General features: G+C 30.0%; 1 protein-coding gene across 1 annotated transcript in view; it reads left to right on the forward strand.

Moving 5' to 3' along the window:
- mop (myopic) overlaps window positions 1-17,308 on the forward strand; it is an 86,986-nt gene that overhangs the window by 35,899 nt on the left and 33,779 nt on the right. The window contains 7 exon segments of the mRNA XM_067272724.1: window positions 307-372; window positions 474-613; window positions 702-793; window positions 864-1,068; window positions 1,178-1,341; window positions 7,268-7,419; window positions 12,850-13,043. Of these exon segments, the coding sequence (XP_067128825.1) occupies window positions 307-372; window positions 474-613; window positions 702-793; window positions 864-1,068; window positions 1,178-1,341; window positions 7,268-7,419; window positions 12,850-13,043 (1,013 nt within the window).

The following is a 17,308-nucleotide window of genomic DNA, read 5'->3' on the forward strand; positions in this document are numbered from 1 at the left end:
GAATTTAAATAAATAAATCAAATGAGATTTAAGACATGATTTAAGATTTAATGACATGAGATTTAAGAATTTATAGATTTATATATATATATATATATATATATATATATATAGTTGGTCTATATATATGAGCTAGTTTAGGAATTCAAGTTATTAATCAGTTTCATAAACTCAATTATTTAAACTATTCCATATAATTATAATTTTTTAAAACTAATCAATTGCTGTTGATTTTTTTGCAATTTTGTCTGACTTAGAATACATAAACTTACAAAAATATAATTTTATAATGTTTGATAATTACAGTGAGGAAAAGGCAAAGATATTAAGAACCATTTCTGCAAAAGTAGAAGACAAAGATCAGGCTTTAATGTGAGTATTTTCCTTTTTATTTATAATTGTTTATGCTAGATAATAATTAACAAGATCTGTATTAAAAATAAAAACAAATATTTCTTATGAATTATTTTTAGGACCTATTTGTCATCTCTCCAATTAGATTCAAATTTACTTAGTCCTCAGACAGACCAAATTCCTCAGGAACTTTTAGAAAAATGTGCAGCTATGAGTGTTCGTCAGAGTGCAATTGATGATTTATCATCATTATTGAAATGTATTTATGATACCTTTTTCTTATAAACTTCATTCTACATTTTGTGTTTAATATTTTTTAAGTTCTATATCATTTATATTTCATGCAGCATTAATGGAAGTAAGTCAAGAAGTAGAAGACTCATTAAAACAAACTTATGATATACTTAAACAAGATGAACAAAAAGAACAATTACATCAAGTAAATATTAAACCGTTATAAATTTTTTTTTAATTTTAAAATCATTTATTGTAATGTAATAAATTTATAGGAATCATTTGGTAAGAGAGCTCCTTCTATGATAATTGTGGAATTAACTAAGGAATGTTCTAGATACCAAGAAGCTCATAAAAGGGCAGAAGAATCTAATACAACTTTGCAAAAAGTTTTTAACCTTCATATTAACAATTTAAAACTTCTTACTGGACCAATGGAAGAATTAAAAGCATCCCTACCTTCTGTATCTTCAATGGAGAGTAAGTTATTTATGTAAATGTTAAATTTTCTTTTTTATTGTTGTTCATTGTTAATGATTTAATGATATAAAACATTATAATTCTATAATAAACACACATTTTTTGTTAGTATCAAATGATGATGGAGTAGTTAAGGAATTGAAAAGACTTCTTGTTAAAGTAGAGGAAATGCGACGTCAAAGGCAAATGCTAGAAACACAGTTACGAAATGCTTTGCAAAGTGATGACATCACCACTCAATTAGTGATGAAAGATCGAAAAAATGATTTACAGGTAGCGATTAGTTTTCATTCAATAGCATTGTTATAAATTATGCATGCAGATATTCGCATGTATAAAATTATATAATAGTATATTTTATATATTACTGAATATAGTAACCATTTCAACATTATTTCACTTGTCAACTTTGAAATGATCTTGACTGTATATATATACACAGACAGTAATTTCAAAAATTTTAAATGCAATAAACTTAATTAATTTGTTTATTTATGTAAAAATATCTTTCTAATGATGTAAGTTTATGATATAAGAGTCTTATAATTTTCACAATATATTAGATACAGAAGAAAGTTATGTAAACATTTAATAGAAAATTGATAGAGAATTTTTATATTTTCAATATAAAATTGACAAAGTTTCCTTTGTAAATATGAAATACTTTATTTTTTAATTTTAAAAATCCAAATAAAACAGCTATTACAAAACCACTACTACTCTTATATCTATATTAATATATAAAGCAAGAGTTCCCAAAGTTAATAGTTTCAATAAAAAAAATAATTTGGGGTTGTGACGACAGCAAAAATAGACCCTCTTACTACTGATATTCCAACAGGTATCTAATTAAAAAGTAAAATAATTTTAAAAAAAGAAAAAAAAGACAATTTTTTGATAAAAACACATAACATACCAAATTTGCAAACAAAAAGATAAAATGTGTCATTTAAAGAGTCACACATAAGAATGCATGAAAATACATGTAGCACAAACATGTCTGAGCATTGTCTTATCAAACATATCAAAGCAAGTGTGGACATGAAAAACCATTGCATGTTCATGCTTGCAGTGGGATGAGAAAATATTTGATATTAGCAGAATCTATCAGTCTTGTACGATCATGCTTTCATAAAACTATAAATCTTTGTTTGATGTGACAAGTACTGTACTTATTTGTGATTTGAACTTTGAATATAATTATTTATTCAGGAACAGTACTATGAAAAACAAAAGCAGAGGACACAGTTTATTTATTCAAGTTTGAGTCCCGTCATTATCAAACAAACATCTACCAATGTGCCTCATATGCAAAGAAATCTTTAGCAATGATGCTCAGAAAGTAGCAGATCACTTAAACAGAATTCAACCTGACAAAAAAGGAAAAGATTTGTCATACTTTCAATCACTTAAAGATAAAATTCTGAAGAGAACTATGATAGATAATATGTTTATTTCATCATCAAAGCAAAATGATGATGGATTAAGGGCATCGTACAGCACATCCTTACTCATCATGAAGTCTAGCAAGTTGCACGCCATAAGGAGAAACTGATTCTACTATTGAACACTGTTATCCACAAACCTGCACAAGATGTTATAAAGAGGATTTCTTTGAGCAATAACAGAGTTCAAATACGTATCGACAAAATGAGTCACAATGTGGAAAACTGTTTGTGTAATCATTTTTTTTTTTTTAAAGTTTTTCCCTCCAATTGGACGAGTCAACATTACCTGGTAATGAAGCTTTGTTGCTGGCATACGTTTTGCTTTATTCAAGATCAGGAAGTGCATGAAGAGCTGCTTTTTGCTAGAACTTTAGAAAATGCTGGTGTCAGTTTCTAAACTTCTAGCAAAAAAGGTTCTCTAGTTTTAATTTAATGGAGCTATTTTTTAGGGAAAAAGTGATTCCATTCACAAATATAATATCTGTTGCGACAGATAGAGCATCAGCTATGGTTGGTTGTTATTGTCACTTCATGAGTTCCCTGAAACAACATGTACTTGAAGTGCTTGCAGTTCACTGTAATCCATAGGCAACATTTAGTAGCCAAGAACCTTAGCAACAAATTGCATCAATCACTTTAGTTTGTTATAACAGCTGTGAACAAAATTTGAAGTAAAGCTTTGAACACTAGACTGCTCAATTATAAGAAGAAAGTGACAAAGATTTTCATTGATTTGTTCTCCATACCAAAGTCTGCTGGCTTTCAAAAGATTTATGTTTGAGATTTTTTGCACTTTTTCAATCTGTTTTAGAGTTTTTGGAAGACAAGGATTCCAGTTTGAAAGAAAATTTACTTAAGAGTAAAACAGATATTGCTTCTTTAATTGACTTATTTGGCAAATTTAATGATGTTAATTTACAACTGCAAGGAAACAATTTGAATCTCATTAAAGCAAAATTGGTCATATTGGCTTTTGTTCCCAAATTAATGTTTTTTAAGCAAAATATTGTAAGATCTGAGCTTTATTGTTTCCCAACTTATTTAAGATAGTCATAATCCTTGTTGTACATCAACCACTTGGAGGCTCTTTGCTTAGATTTCAAAACTAGGTTCAAAGGTATTCTATCAATGGAAATACCACACTGGATAATAAACCCATACACTACTAGTGCAGAACCAAATATAATTTTGCAAGAGGAGCTGATAACCATCAGTTCAAATGAGGATCTCAAAGTTCAATTCAAACAGGGTTATCAAAAGTTTTGGCTGCAACAAGATATTTGATTCTGTACCCAGCTTTATTGACTGTTGTACAAAAGTATTTGCTGGCATTTCCATTATCATATCTAGTAGAGAGAGGCTTCAGTGTAGTTTTAAACCTGCTTCAGAACAGACATCGATTGCATATCACTGAATGTGGAGATTTGAGAATGCAACTCACTAATATAAAACTGGACATAGATAAATTGTTGACAGATCACTAGGTGCACCTATCTCATTAAATTCAGTTTTTCAAGCTGATTTATTTGGAATTGTTATTTTTATAATTCTGATTAAAAACTTTTGCTCTTGTAATTTTGTTGATGTTTAATTCTGTCTGATTGTTGATTTTTTCACTTCATTTTATGTTTAATAAAGTGACTTCAATATTTGTACTTACTTTGAATTTACATATTTATTTTATAAATGTCAAATATTAAAAAAAAACTCTGCTCTATTTCTTTGCTTTAATTTTCATTAGTGCAGGTTTCAATATTTAATGATGTGCAAGATAATGCCATATTCTGTAATCTTTTTATCTTTTTCAATCATTAATTACAAGTGATTAAAATGAAAAGTTTGATATCTAGTGAAATATTTAATATCAAGTACTATACAAATTTATTAATTTGAGTAAGTAAAGTAAATGACAGTTTTAAAAGTTTTTGGTAAAGGTGTCTGTGGCTGAAAAAAATTTGGGAACTCTTGATATAAAGCAAGAATGTTTGTTTGTTTGGTAGAGGTAATCTCATAATCTACTGATTTGAATTTTAAATTATTTTTTATTGGAAAGGTTATTCCTTCCAAATGAACATAGACTATATACTACAGTAGAGAGTCGGAAATCGGAATCAATTGGGGACTGGGGTTGTTTAGATTAGTGATTTGTTTGAATTACCGATTATGTACGAAAAAATATATTAACCTGTCCGATGTTTAAAGTTTTCTCCATTGTGTGTTGCTTCATGTTGAATTTTTCTCCGTTGCGTGTCACTTCGTGCTGAATTTTCGTCAATTTTAAGCCTAACGAAAATTTTTATTATAATAATCGAGGCTATTGTATCGTTAAAAATTATTTCTTTCTTTTGTACAAACAAAATAAATATATTGAAGATTATAAAAACATGAAAATTATACTTTAGAAGTAAATCTAGTATCAAAAACGTTCGATTCAGCACAACAGAATCCGACTGAAAATCGTTCTGATTACCGGCGATTCCGATTAATGACTCTCTACTGTATTTTCATATTAAAAAAGGAAAATGCATGAGAACAATGTTTTTACTGCAGCATTTGTCTTACATCAGTGTTTGTTTGCTCCATTCAGGGTCAGTCTTCTTTACCATCTGATGGGCTTTTTTAAAGTTATTGTATATTTTTGGTTTCAAGTTTGATTCATGCAGTTTGGGTAGTTGTGTATTTGATTTGTTTATATTGTCTTGGTCATTTGTTTCTTATAATAATACTCTTATACACTATCAGACTTAAAACTATAAGGAGCAACTTTACTTTCTTTATATGAAACTAAACTTTCATTAGTAGGGCTATAGAATTTGTTTGTGTCATTGTTTTAGTATTAATCCTATCATAATATTATTTAAAAATAATAATTAGTCTTATGTTATCAGATATCTACCTTCATAAAATAAGTTGTTTCAGTTATTTTTCAGGTGTATACATGTGTAATTAAGTCTTATTGATTTGATAAAATGCCTAAAAGAAAGTTGCAATTGTCACAAAATACATCCTTGTCCAGGGACCATTGAAAGTTTATTACAGTGTGCTGTGCAGTTATGTACTTTCCAATGTACTGTATAGTTCATAAGCTACCTTTAAACTCAGACCTCCTCACTCCTTCCTGTTGATTTCAACTTTCCTACAAACTCCAAAACCCTGTGACTGATCTTGATCAAACTCTGCATAGTTACTCTCTAGCAGGGGCCAATACAGGAGTGGGCAAGATGGATGGCTCCCCGGGGAAGCAGATTGCAAGGAGCAGCAAAATTGTCCATAGAAAATAAAAATAAAATATTTTTAATTTCAGATAATAAATTATTTTACTTTTTTGAAATAATTAAGTAATTAAATGTGTGAGGTCTGAGCACTCAGATCTTGATTAAAACTATGCCTATATTTAAAAGGGACAGCAAATAACTATCTTGTCCAAAGTGGCATAATTGCTAGGTTGGCTCCTACTCCCTGGTATCCTACAGGAAACATAGACTATCATAAAACTAGGATTTCTTGCTCCTCTCTGATTTTACTCCTTCCCCTGATTTCACCTCACACAAATTGCCAAACCCTTTGACTGATTTGGATTAAATTTTGCATAGTTATTCTCTGCCACCCACATGCTACCCTATAACGAGGATAACTCAATCCCCTCCCTGCACTCCCAGATAATGCTGGGCATTCTTTGTTAGTAATAAATAAACTAAAATATTTTAATAGAGCAAAACTAATAACAACAAATATAATGAGAATCTTAGTGTTTCCAACTGGTCAGCTCATCATCAGGTCAAAATATTCCAAATTCCATGGCAATTGGAATTTGGAATGTTACAATAGCCTTTGCACTATTATAGCACCAAATGTGAAAACAAGAAAGAAAATATGTTTTTGTTCTTGCAAAACCTGTTTTTAAAAAGTAAATAAAACAAACAAAGAAATGATTTATCTAGGTAAAATATATCCAATTCAGAATTTTCCTAATGTTTTAATTCTATTAATCTGTCATTTCAAAGCATTTGGATGAGTTTTGCAGATCCTATAGTTTTTTTACACTCATCCATGTCCAAATATTTATTCTGAGACTTTCATTTTGTCCCAAAAAATTTATATATTTTTATCTACACTTCTAAAGAGATAGTTACCATAATCCTTTATTTGTTAATATCATGCATTTGTAAATATGCTGATGCACTCTGTCCTTTAGTCTCCTTTCTGAGTAACCTGTGTAACCTGTTTATTCATTTTTTGATAAGTTTATTCTTGGAATATGGTAACTTCCATTCACCGTCTTATCTTTTCCATTTTTATCTTTCTTTGGCATCTTTAGAGAGGCTGGCAACTGCCCCAATATCCAATGAATAACAAGATTTCCTTCCAATTACTTTAGAGAACTTTTCTGAAAATGTTGAAGAGAACTATTATAAAAGTTGATGAAGATATAATTTTAAAAGGAATACCATTATCATCCAGATCTCAGAAACTGTAAAGAGGGGAAATATGAGATGGTGAAGGGACTCTACTATATTCCAGGAATCTGGTTTAGCACTTTATATATCTAAGAATATTAAAGAAAAATTTTCACTCTCACATGCAATGCTTGTATAAAATTTAACTAATAAAAATGCAAAAATAAAATAAATATACAATAATTATAAATTTGAATTTTAAACAACATTAATAATGAAACTTTCAGTAATAGTTTATATTTGATAAATTTGTACAAAAATTTCAATAACTATTTTTTTTTACTTTGATTACAGAGTGTTTTTGAAGATGAATTGAAAAAACACAATCAACAAGTTGCTCTTTTAGAACAGAATCTTGTGGCTCAAGATAACATCTTACATGCTTTAACCCAAGCAAATGCTCGTTATGCAAATATTAGAAAAGCAACAACAGAAATTCTAAATAGGTATTTATTTTGATTTTTACAGACAATCATAAATAATTTTATTATTGTTTAGAATTTTATTTTATTTGATAAAACTGCAAAAAGTAATTTTAGCTCTTAACTATATTATTATTACTCTTATTTTTTTTTTTTTTTATACATTATTGAAAAAATCAAACATTTTGTTTACTTTTTAAGTTCTTAAAATAAAATAGAATTGTTAATAATACTTTATTACTTATAATACTTAGTATTGTTAGATATGTTTTGAGCTTTTTTCAAATGAATTAAATCTGAATGGTTCTAAATGAAAGCAGAAGTTAGAAAAATGTGATATTTTGAATCTTGTTTGTTATGTTTAACATTAAATGAAGTAATGCTTAGAAATTGATCATTGCAGCTCTAGACTATACAATAAAATATAAATAATTGTAATTTAAATAATATTTACCACTTTTTAGTTTTGACTTTAATATAATTATATTGTAATAACAAAAAATTAAATTTTTCAATTGTTTTCTTCCAATTTATTACTAATATTTTAATAAAATTATAATTTCATATCAGATTACAGAATTTATTAATGAATAATACTTGTTTCAGTCAAAAGAAATGAGTTATTATTTTTTAAGCACATCATTTAATACTTTTCAAAATATTCCACCTTGCAGTTAAGTAAAATATCCTGCCACTTCACAACATTATTTTTTATTTCTTTCTCATAAAAATGATTTGGTTGCTTGCAAACCCATTCCATGACCCTCTCTCACATATCATTGTCCTATGTCTATAGTTAAGCATATTATGCATTATTGCAGTGGTTCCCAAAGTGTGCGTTTCAGCACTGTCTGGAGCTGTGGCTTCCTCACAGGGGCGCCATGAAATATAAAATTTTCACAATTATACTTCCATTTTCAATTCAGTGTGATAGGACGTGAAATCTAGCAGACCTGGTGAAAACCATTAACTCACTAAGTAATAACTCTTAATTGTTTTAGTAGTTTGTCAAACTTTCTCAGTACTTTGTGTTTGTATATAAATAGCTGTCAGTTTCATGCAATTTCAATAGTTTTTGGAGATTGTATCAACTAAATATTGTAAGTCAGTCAAGTGAACATTTTGAAGTATTTCTTCTCATATGCATTTTTAAAATGGATCAGTTTTTACTAAATAATAAAGATTCTCACTTGATTTGCTATGTACAGTTTATAGATAGTAATAACATTGTAGAAGACTTTCTCTTTTGTAAAAGTATCACTGCTAGTGCTAAAGCTCAAGACTTGTTCAAGATGCTTGATACTTTTATATTTGAAAATAATTGGAGTGGAGCAAATGCATTGGTATTTGTACTGATGGTGCTTGTTCAATGTCCAGCTGTTGTGGAGGATTGCAAGCACTTATTTGAAGCAAAGCCCCTGATGCACTGTGGACCCATTGCATTATTTACAGGGAAACACTTGCATCAAAATATCTGAGTCCTTAATGAACCATCAAACACTTGATGTTGAGAAACATTTATTAAACAAACACTAACATTTTCAGCCTAATAGGATAGGCCATCTTTAGCTGTAACTGAATTTGAACGTATTTTTAAAAAATTAACATTCTAATCATGGAATGTCTGAACATATTACATTCAAATTTAAAACGAAAATATTAGATAACTTAACAAATAAATAATAAAATATATTAAAGAAACTAAAACAATAACAATATAAATAATATGATAAAATAAATAAAATAAAATAATGCCAGGGATGTGAATGGACTAGCTTCTGCATGGAAATTCTACAAAGAGAAAAATTAAAATATAAAAACTCTTAGTCCACACCTGCCCTTATATTTGGATGCATTTTTATGTACAGTAGGTGATCAGTTAATGAACACTTTTGCGAAAGATTTTTATGTTCGGACAATGAACACCTCACAGAACAAACACAAGAAGAAGCATTGAAAATAATGAATACCAATTGGTCTTCCCTTGTCTTCAGACAACAATTTGAAACTTTTCAGAGCGTGGAAGACGTCAACATCAACACTCAACCTGGTATATACTGATCAGATAGTTTTCCTCAGAACTTTGAAACTCTCCTTTGTAATTAGCCTTTTATTTTTCTGACAGAAACAATTTTTTTATAGTATTCATGAGACTCAGGCAGGCACTCATTAAGTTTTGCATCAGTTTTTTTTTTGAAAGGTGAGAGTATAATAGCAAAGGTAGAGAGTGGGCAGAAGAATGTCTGATGTTTCTGGGCAGTATGGCTTGAACAGGTCTACAGTAGGCTACAGTTCAATCTTATCTAAGAAAGTTACACTATAATCAAGAAGACTCAAGCAGCTAAAGGAGTAACGGAAATCACATCTGAGAAATAAAGAACACTGAAGAGCTCATAATGGAACCTGAAACTGATCTGATGACGGAAGAATGCCAAGAACTCTTGAATGAAGAACACCAAGAAACTTGGCAAGATGTGTTTTCTTCTGAAAAACAGGATTAATACCGAAATCTGATATTAAAGATCTTTTGAAGAAGTGGGAGGATGTCAGAACGAAGGTCTTAGAATAGTATCCAAACCAGGGTGAGGTTAATGGGCTTGGGGATCTCTACAACTACAATGTATTAATTACTTCTGAAAAATTCTAAAGAAGAGAGAAAAGCAATCAACATTGGACAGATTTTTTAATGTTCCACAAATGGAAAAACATGACTAATAAAAATGCAAAACTGTGTATATATGTATTTTTATTATTACATATAAATAAACGTAGTAAGAAGATATATATTTTTTATTTTTGGGGGGTCTCCAGAATGAATTAATCAAATTTCTATAAAAACCTATAGTAAATCGATAATCGGTTAACGAACAATTTGGACAGCAAACAAAGTCTTGGAATGGATTATGTTTGTTAACCGATCACTCACTGTGTTTTATTTTGTTTATTTTATCATATTATTTATATCATTATTGTTTTAGTTTATTTAGTATATTTTATTATTTATTTGTTAATTTATCTAATATTTTTGTTTTAAATTTGAATGTAATATGTTCGGATGTTTTGTCATTAAAATGTTAATTTTTTAAAAATAAGTTTGAATTCAGTTACACTTGAAGATAACCTATTCTATTAGGTTGAAAATGTTAGTGTTTGTTTAACAAACATTTCTCAGCATCTGATGTTTGGTGATTCATCAAGTATTTTAGAGCTAAGTATGATATTTAATTATCTGAGGGTCCTACATTGAACCAGGCCTTAGAATATGTAGTAAACTTTGTAAAAACTAGGCTGTTGAAAACTATGTGAAGATATGGGATCCAAGCACACATCTTTGTTGTACTATAGCACTTCATGATGGTGCTCTCGTGGTAATGTTTTGTCTTGTACATTTGAACTGCAACAGGAAATTTATGTGGTCAAGACCTCTTTAAGAAGAGGAAGACCACATAACTCTTCATTCACAAAATTTTTGGCAAGAGAGACTCTTGCCAAAAATTTTGTGAATGAAGAGTTTTTGATAAAATTAGCATACTTATATTCTTGAATAGGTAAATGCTCTGAATCTCTCCCTGCAGGGAAACAACATACACCTTTTAGAGTCGATTGAGGAAATTTCAGCTTTCATTTTAAAAAAATAAATAAATAAATAAAATAAAACTATGGAAAAGAAAAATAAATGAAGATAGAGGAAAAGAATGTTTCATCTTGTTGCAACAGTTTTTGATTCCAGTGGAGTTGATTTCTCTTGTGGTATGAAATTCATTTTTGAAGAACATTTATTTACAGCTTATCACCTCGTTTCAGAAATTTTTTCAAAATGATAATATTGATAAATTTGCATGGATTCAAGATCAATTTAATGTCAGTGCTTCATCTGAATTTACTGCTGCAGAAGAAGAGCATCTTATTGAGTTGTCTTCTGGCAATACATTGAAAACAAAATTTAGCAGCATGAAATTAACTGAATTTTGGCTATCAGCAAAAGATGAATATCCCCTTCTGAGTGGTAAAGCTCAGAGAATTTAATTTTATTTGTGACTTCTTATTTGTATGAAGCTGGGTTTTTGGCTGTCACTGTGATAAAAATTAAGTATCACATGAAAATCAATGTGGAGAAGGTTATGAGGGTGGCTGTGTCCAGTTTGGTTCCAAGATTAGAGAAAACATGCAGTGATCAACAGGCTCATCTATTCCACTAATTATAATTAATTGAATTTGTTGAATTATATATTTTTTATTACCTTAATATGTGTTTTATTTATTTGTTACGTAATGTCCTAACTCTTTAATTAAAAAAAATTTATTGGCTATTTTGCTAATTTGCAAATTGTACTTCTTAGAATTTGACATAGGTGCCTTGGGAAAACCTGGATTTAGCGAGGGTGCCGAGAATCAAAAAAGTTCAGAAACCACTGCATTATTGTATATGCTTAGCCATGGCTAATTTGTGAACAGTCAGCAACTTCATCAGTAGTGACAGACCAGTTACTCTGGATCAAGGCATTTGTAGCAACAATGTTAGTGTCAGTGATGATCAACTTTGGTCTGCTACTATGTAAGTTTGTCAGTACCAGTTGTCATCCTGCATGAAACCTCTTGGCCTGTTCAAAGACTTGAATTTTGGACATAAACAGCTGCTAATTGACAATGGATTTCACTGGATTTAATTTTCTCTAAAAATCAAAAATTCAATGACTGAATCTTCTTGAATGGGCATGCACTGATTGGATTCCATTTTTTTGGAGTAGCTTCTCCACATTTCTGTGCAGTAGCAGTGCTCCCAATATATGCAAAATATTAATAGTCTCCTACATACCTGCATAATTCTGTTTCCCAATGCAAATGATTGATTTTTTAACAAAATAATTCCAGTTTTCTTTGACTAAACAAAGTAGAAACAGGTTTTCCCTTTTTTTAAAGCATATAGTTTTGTGATTGTGGACTACTTAATATCAGAACAAGTTATTTTTATACAATAAAACTTCTTATTTTAAATTTTAATAATCCAGTGATTTCAAAAACATTTTTTTTTCTAATTAATAATTTTGACTACTATATTTTTATGCATATAATCCACTAGTTATCAATGTTTAAAAGTCAGCTTGATATGCCAATTTTGAGATGAAGTTGCAAACAACCTTGAACTTATGATGGGAGCATTGGCTACTCTCATAGGTGTTGTATTTAATCTGTAATAACAAAATAGTAGAAAAATTTTAAAAGTATGCAAGTAAAATATCCAAAAACAAATTAAATAAATAAAATCAAAAGCAAATTAAATAAATTTATTTATTTTGTTTTTGATTTCATTTAAATTTTTAAAATTTAATTATATATATATATATCAAATGTATCATAAGTTATATTAATTTTGATAGCTAATTAGTTATAAGTTAAGAAGCATTTTCCCTGTAAATTTTAAGTAAAAACATAATATAAATATTTCTGTTTTAGACGGGAAGCAATGATTTCATCATTAATAAATTCTTATGAAGCATATGAAGAATTGTTAGCCAAGGCACAAAAGGGGCTAGAATTTTATCATAAATTGCAAACAAATGTTTCTCGTGTTTTAACTCGAGCTCGAAGTGTGACAAAAGTGCAAGATGAAGAAAGAGCTCAAATTGCAGAAGTTCAGGCTAGGAAAGGTAAATAAACAATGTTTCTTATATAAATGTATAATTAAAATGTTAAAGGTTCATATTTACTTCCATATGATTCCTTGCTTCCAGACATATTTAATTTTGATATAACCATACTAGTTATTTACAATACTGACTGGGAATGACTCAGCACCCACAGTTTATAATCATACCCATCATGGCATTCAGCCAGCTATTACTTTACCTTAGCATGGTGTTTTTATACATACACAGGAAATTCTTGTTAATTCAAACTCAGTTTAAAATCCCATTAGTTCATAACTACTATTCGTCCCAGCCAGGGATATAGAGATTTATGTGTTAAGGAATTTGGTTAGTTCAAAATACAGCTGCTTCAAAGTGAAAATTCTATCCGAAATGTGATACGCATATGTTAACTTGTTCATTTAGATTCATGTACTTGCATACTATAAGAGAACAATAGATCAAGAATATATGTAGTCTGGTCAACATGGCTTTGCTTTTAGAGAAACACATTTTTGGAAGTAATCTTACCCATGGACTACATTTTTTTTTCCTCTCTTATCTCATAAAACACAGCTGAGTTTCAGGATTGAAAGCTTAGGCTAGAAGTAGCAGATTGAAATATTTGTAGGACTCTAAACTACTACATTTGGGCTACATTTTGAGGAATTCTGCTTTACTTTTTATAAAATCTATCTAGCAATCTGTGAGGTTTTCACTGGACACATACTGTTTACCTGCAGTTTACTTATATTATTAATAATTTCTAATTAACAAAAATAGAATTCTATATATGTTTGCTTAATAAATTACATCAGTTACATGGCATTTGACATATTGTACAGATATATGTAAATCTTGGATAATTCAAAGTTGTGATTATTTGTGTATATAGTACTTTGAAATAATTGACAAAAAATAAATATTTCTAAATGAAATAAGTGGAGTTTTTTTTAATCAAATTTAAAATTCGGTACTAAACATGATACACACGCACGACTGAGTGCCGATTGGCTAGCATATGTCAGATGATCACTCCTCAACATATTATTATCACTTTGTCTGACTAAATGGTAGCAATATTCATAATGACCGGTCAGTTTGATAAATGAATCAATATTTATCACACTGCGCACCCTTTTTGGTCATTATTCATGATGCCCAGTCATAATGAATAATGCCCGATTAATCACTTTGTCCATAACATATATACATCTTAAAGCCCAATGATTAATATTATATAGCTTGATCCAACAATATTTTCGAAAACTAAAAATAGTTTAAAAGTTAAAAGGTTAACAAAGTAACAATGGGATCAGCTATTTTGTAGTCTCTTAAAAAAAAAAAAATTTTAAACACTTTTGAAAGGTATTATTCTTTCCTTTCTATGCCAATTCTGAGTTGTCAATTAAAAAGCTGCAACACAATATTAATATGTATTTATCATACCAGTCTTTAGCAATTTTGCAGGATATCCATTTAGTAGATATTTCCTAAATAATTGTTTCTTTTCTCTTTACAGGTGGTTCTTGTTATTATTTTTCTTAAGTCCATTTGAAACACATTCATTCTTATTGTCCAACAGCTACAAAAGAAAAAGTTAATGGTTCTCTTTACATTACATGCTTTTTCAAACTTACGGAATTGAAGACCTTTATCTGTTCTTCTAATAGTAATATTTAAGTAATTGATTTCTTTAATATCTTCACATTTGTATGTGAATTGTATATTCTGATCAATTTTGTTGGCATGCTGCACAGTTTTTTCTGCTGTAATGACATTACTGTGAGATAAGCCAGGGGCTATAGGTGGTTATCCTAGTAACCACTTAATCAGCACAGGTTGTTAAAACCCGATCACAGAGTCATTTGGATGGCTGAATTTTGAGTGGGGAAGTCGTGTGGGGTAAGTCGACAGGAGTTATTAGACAGTCAGGAGACAGGTTAAACAAATAAACAAAGCATTTATTAAAATCTAAGGTTAACAAGGTGTACAAGGCTATACTTGGTTAAATGCGATTAACAACTAGATATTTATATAAGAGGACAGCTCTTAACTAAGCCTATTCTCATAGCAAGAGAAAGAGTTCATAATACTCTGACAAAAATACCTCTATGAGGAAATGAACGGTATGCGTCAAATGGTTCATAGGAATCGTAGTCCTAGTAGATATGGCGAGCTGTATGGAAGTTCGAAGCTGTGATCTGTCTTCTACTGGAGTCTTCTCCTTTCATTGAGCCAGGAGACAAATGTATCACCTGGACAACTATGACTGCCGTTGGATCACGCTGAGCTTCCGGGGACTCAAGCTTTTATTTGCTTGTTGAGGGAAAGGAGTCACATGATTATCATATGTTGATAATAACGGCACATTCTTGACACCTATGTGCAGTGGTGATATTCAGCGGGTTCGCACAGGTTCGGCCGAACCCGTTGTTAAAATTTTCAGTTTTCCGAACCTTGTTAAACACACGGAACATTTCTCAGTGGTTTTGTTTTTTTTTTTTTAAATATATTAAAATATACATATTATACTCTGTAATACTACTAAACTAGAGCCTTATACCCCGTTTGCATCGAGCATTTCAATCTAGATTGTGAGCAAGGTCGGGGACTATGTCTTGGTGCGATCTCTCTCAACCGTTTCAATCACAACCGAAACAAGGTTTAATCGCAATCAATTCAAGAGAGTTCTTGAAACTAGATCCAGTCATAAGGGAGATCCCACAATCTCATGTGTGCGAGATAATACAAGATGGCTGTGGAACACGTGTCGGGCTATCGACAGCGAAATAAAAAGGATATTGTATTTCGAGAGATGATGACATCTGTCTATTATCAGCAGTGCCATTTGGGGTGAAAAATTTCTCTGTCCTAAAAAGAAAAAAAAAGAAAAAAGAAAAAGGTCGACAGCACTAATATACTATTGTTACCTGGTCTTTGCTCAGGGCTCGTTACATTCCAAATACGCCACTGATCATTAGATATATCGCAAGGAAAGGTATTCTATTTATTTTTAGCCAAAACTTCCATTTCATTTGCCAGTGATTGTCAGGAAAAAATTTTCTGCTAGCGAACCCTTTGTTAACTATTTCAAATATCACCACTGCCTATGTGTTAACTTTACCACTTAATTGTTATCACAAACGGTGACCTCTGATCTAATTCTCACAAGGAACGTTTTTTCTATCGGAATTGTTTACACATTTCCCAATCAATGTCTATTATACATAACATATTATTAATATATGATAGTAACATTGTTACAGCAGAAAAAATTGTGCAGCATGCCAAAAAAATTGATCAGAATATACAATTCACATATGAATGTGAAGATAATAAAGAAATAAATTACTTAGATATTACAGATGAAAGTCTTCAATTCCATAAGTTCATAAAAACATTAAACAAAAGTAAATGCTTAATAGATAAAAATAATGTAAGAATATTGTATAAAGAAAATACTATTTTATGACAAAGAATTAAAAAACATTATTCAATAATGAAGTATGATAATATCATTAATTTAAATAAAGGCATGATGGTAGATGCATGCTGGGATGGAATTGTACTAAATATAAATGAACAGTCTCATGTGATAGATGACTGTATAAACCAGTGTTTTTCAACCTTTTCCATTGAGTGGTACCCCTGATTGAAAAATAAAAAATGTGGCACCCTTGACCGGTGGTGGATCTAGAATCTGAAAAAGGGGAGCTTTAATGATGGGGGAGATGATTTTTTTGCAAAAATGAATATTATGCACAATGCTGGGGTGGGGTGAGGGAGTCCCCTCCTCAGAAAAAAAATTTTAAAAATTGACAGTTTGAAGTAGCATTTTAATACAAAAATAGTGTTTCTACGTGTTCAAAATCAAAATTTAAGTCCATTGAATTTTGTTGAAATATTGACAATGAGTTATCTTGAACTACACTTAAGTAAATTTCAATGAAAGTGCCTAAAAGTCCTAAACTTTGCAACACCCCAATTGTGGCACCACGGCACCCCGGTTGAAAAACACTGGTATAAACATTCAACAAGAAATGGATGTTAAACACAATCATACTTTTGTGTGTTTTTTTCTCTCACCTATTCACTGAGGAGGCCTAGGCTTTGTTATCTAGATGAAATGCATCTGAAAGTGTAAAATTTTGTGGTAATAATAAAAAATTTCTCTATTAATATTGTGTTGCAACTTTTTAATTGACTCAACTCAGATTAGGCATATAAAGGAAAGAATAATTCTTTTCAAAAGTGTGTTTTAGAAATTTTTTTAAAATATTTCA

The sequence above is a fragment of the Centruroides vittatus genome, unplaced genomic scaffold (genome assembly GCF_030686945.1).
Source record: "Centruroides vittatus isolate TY-2023 unplaced genomic scaffold, ASM3068694v2 contig_453, whole genome shotgun sequence".
Classification (NCBI taxonomy): domain Eukaryota; kingdom Metazoa; phylum Arthropoda; class Arachnida; order Scorpiones; family Buthidae; genus Centruroides; species Centruroides vittatus.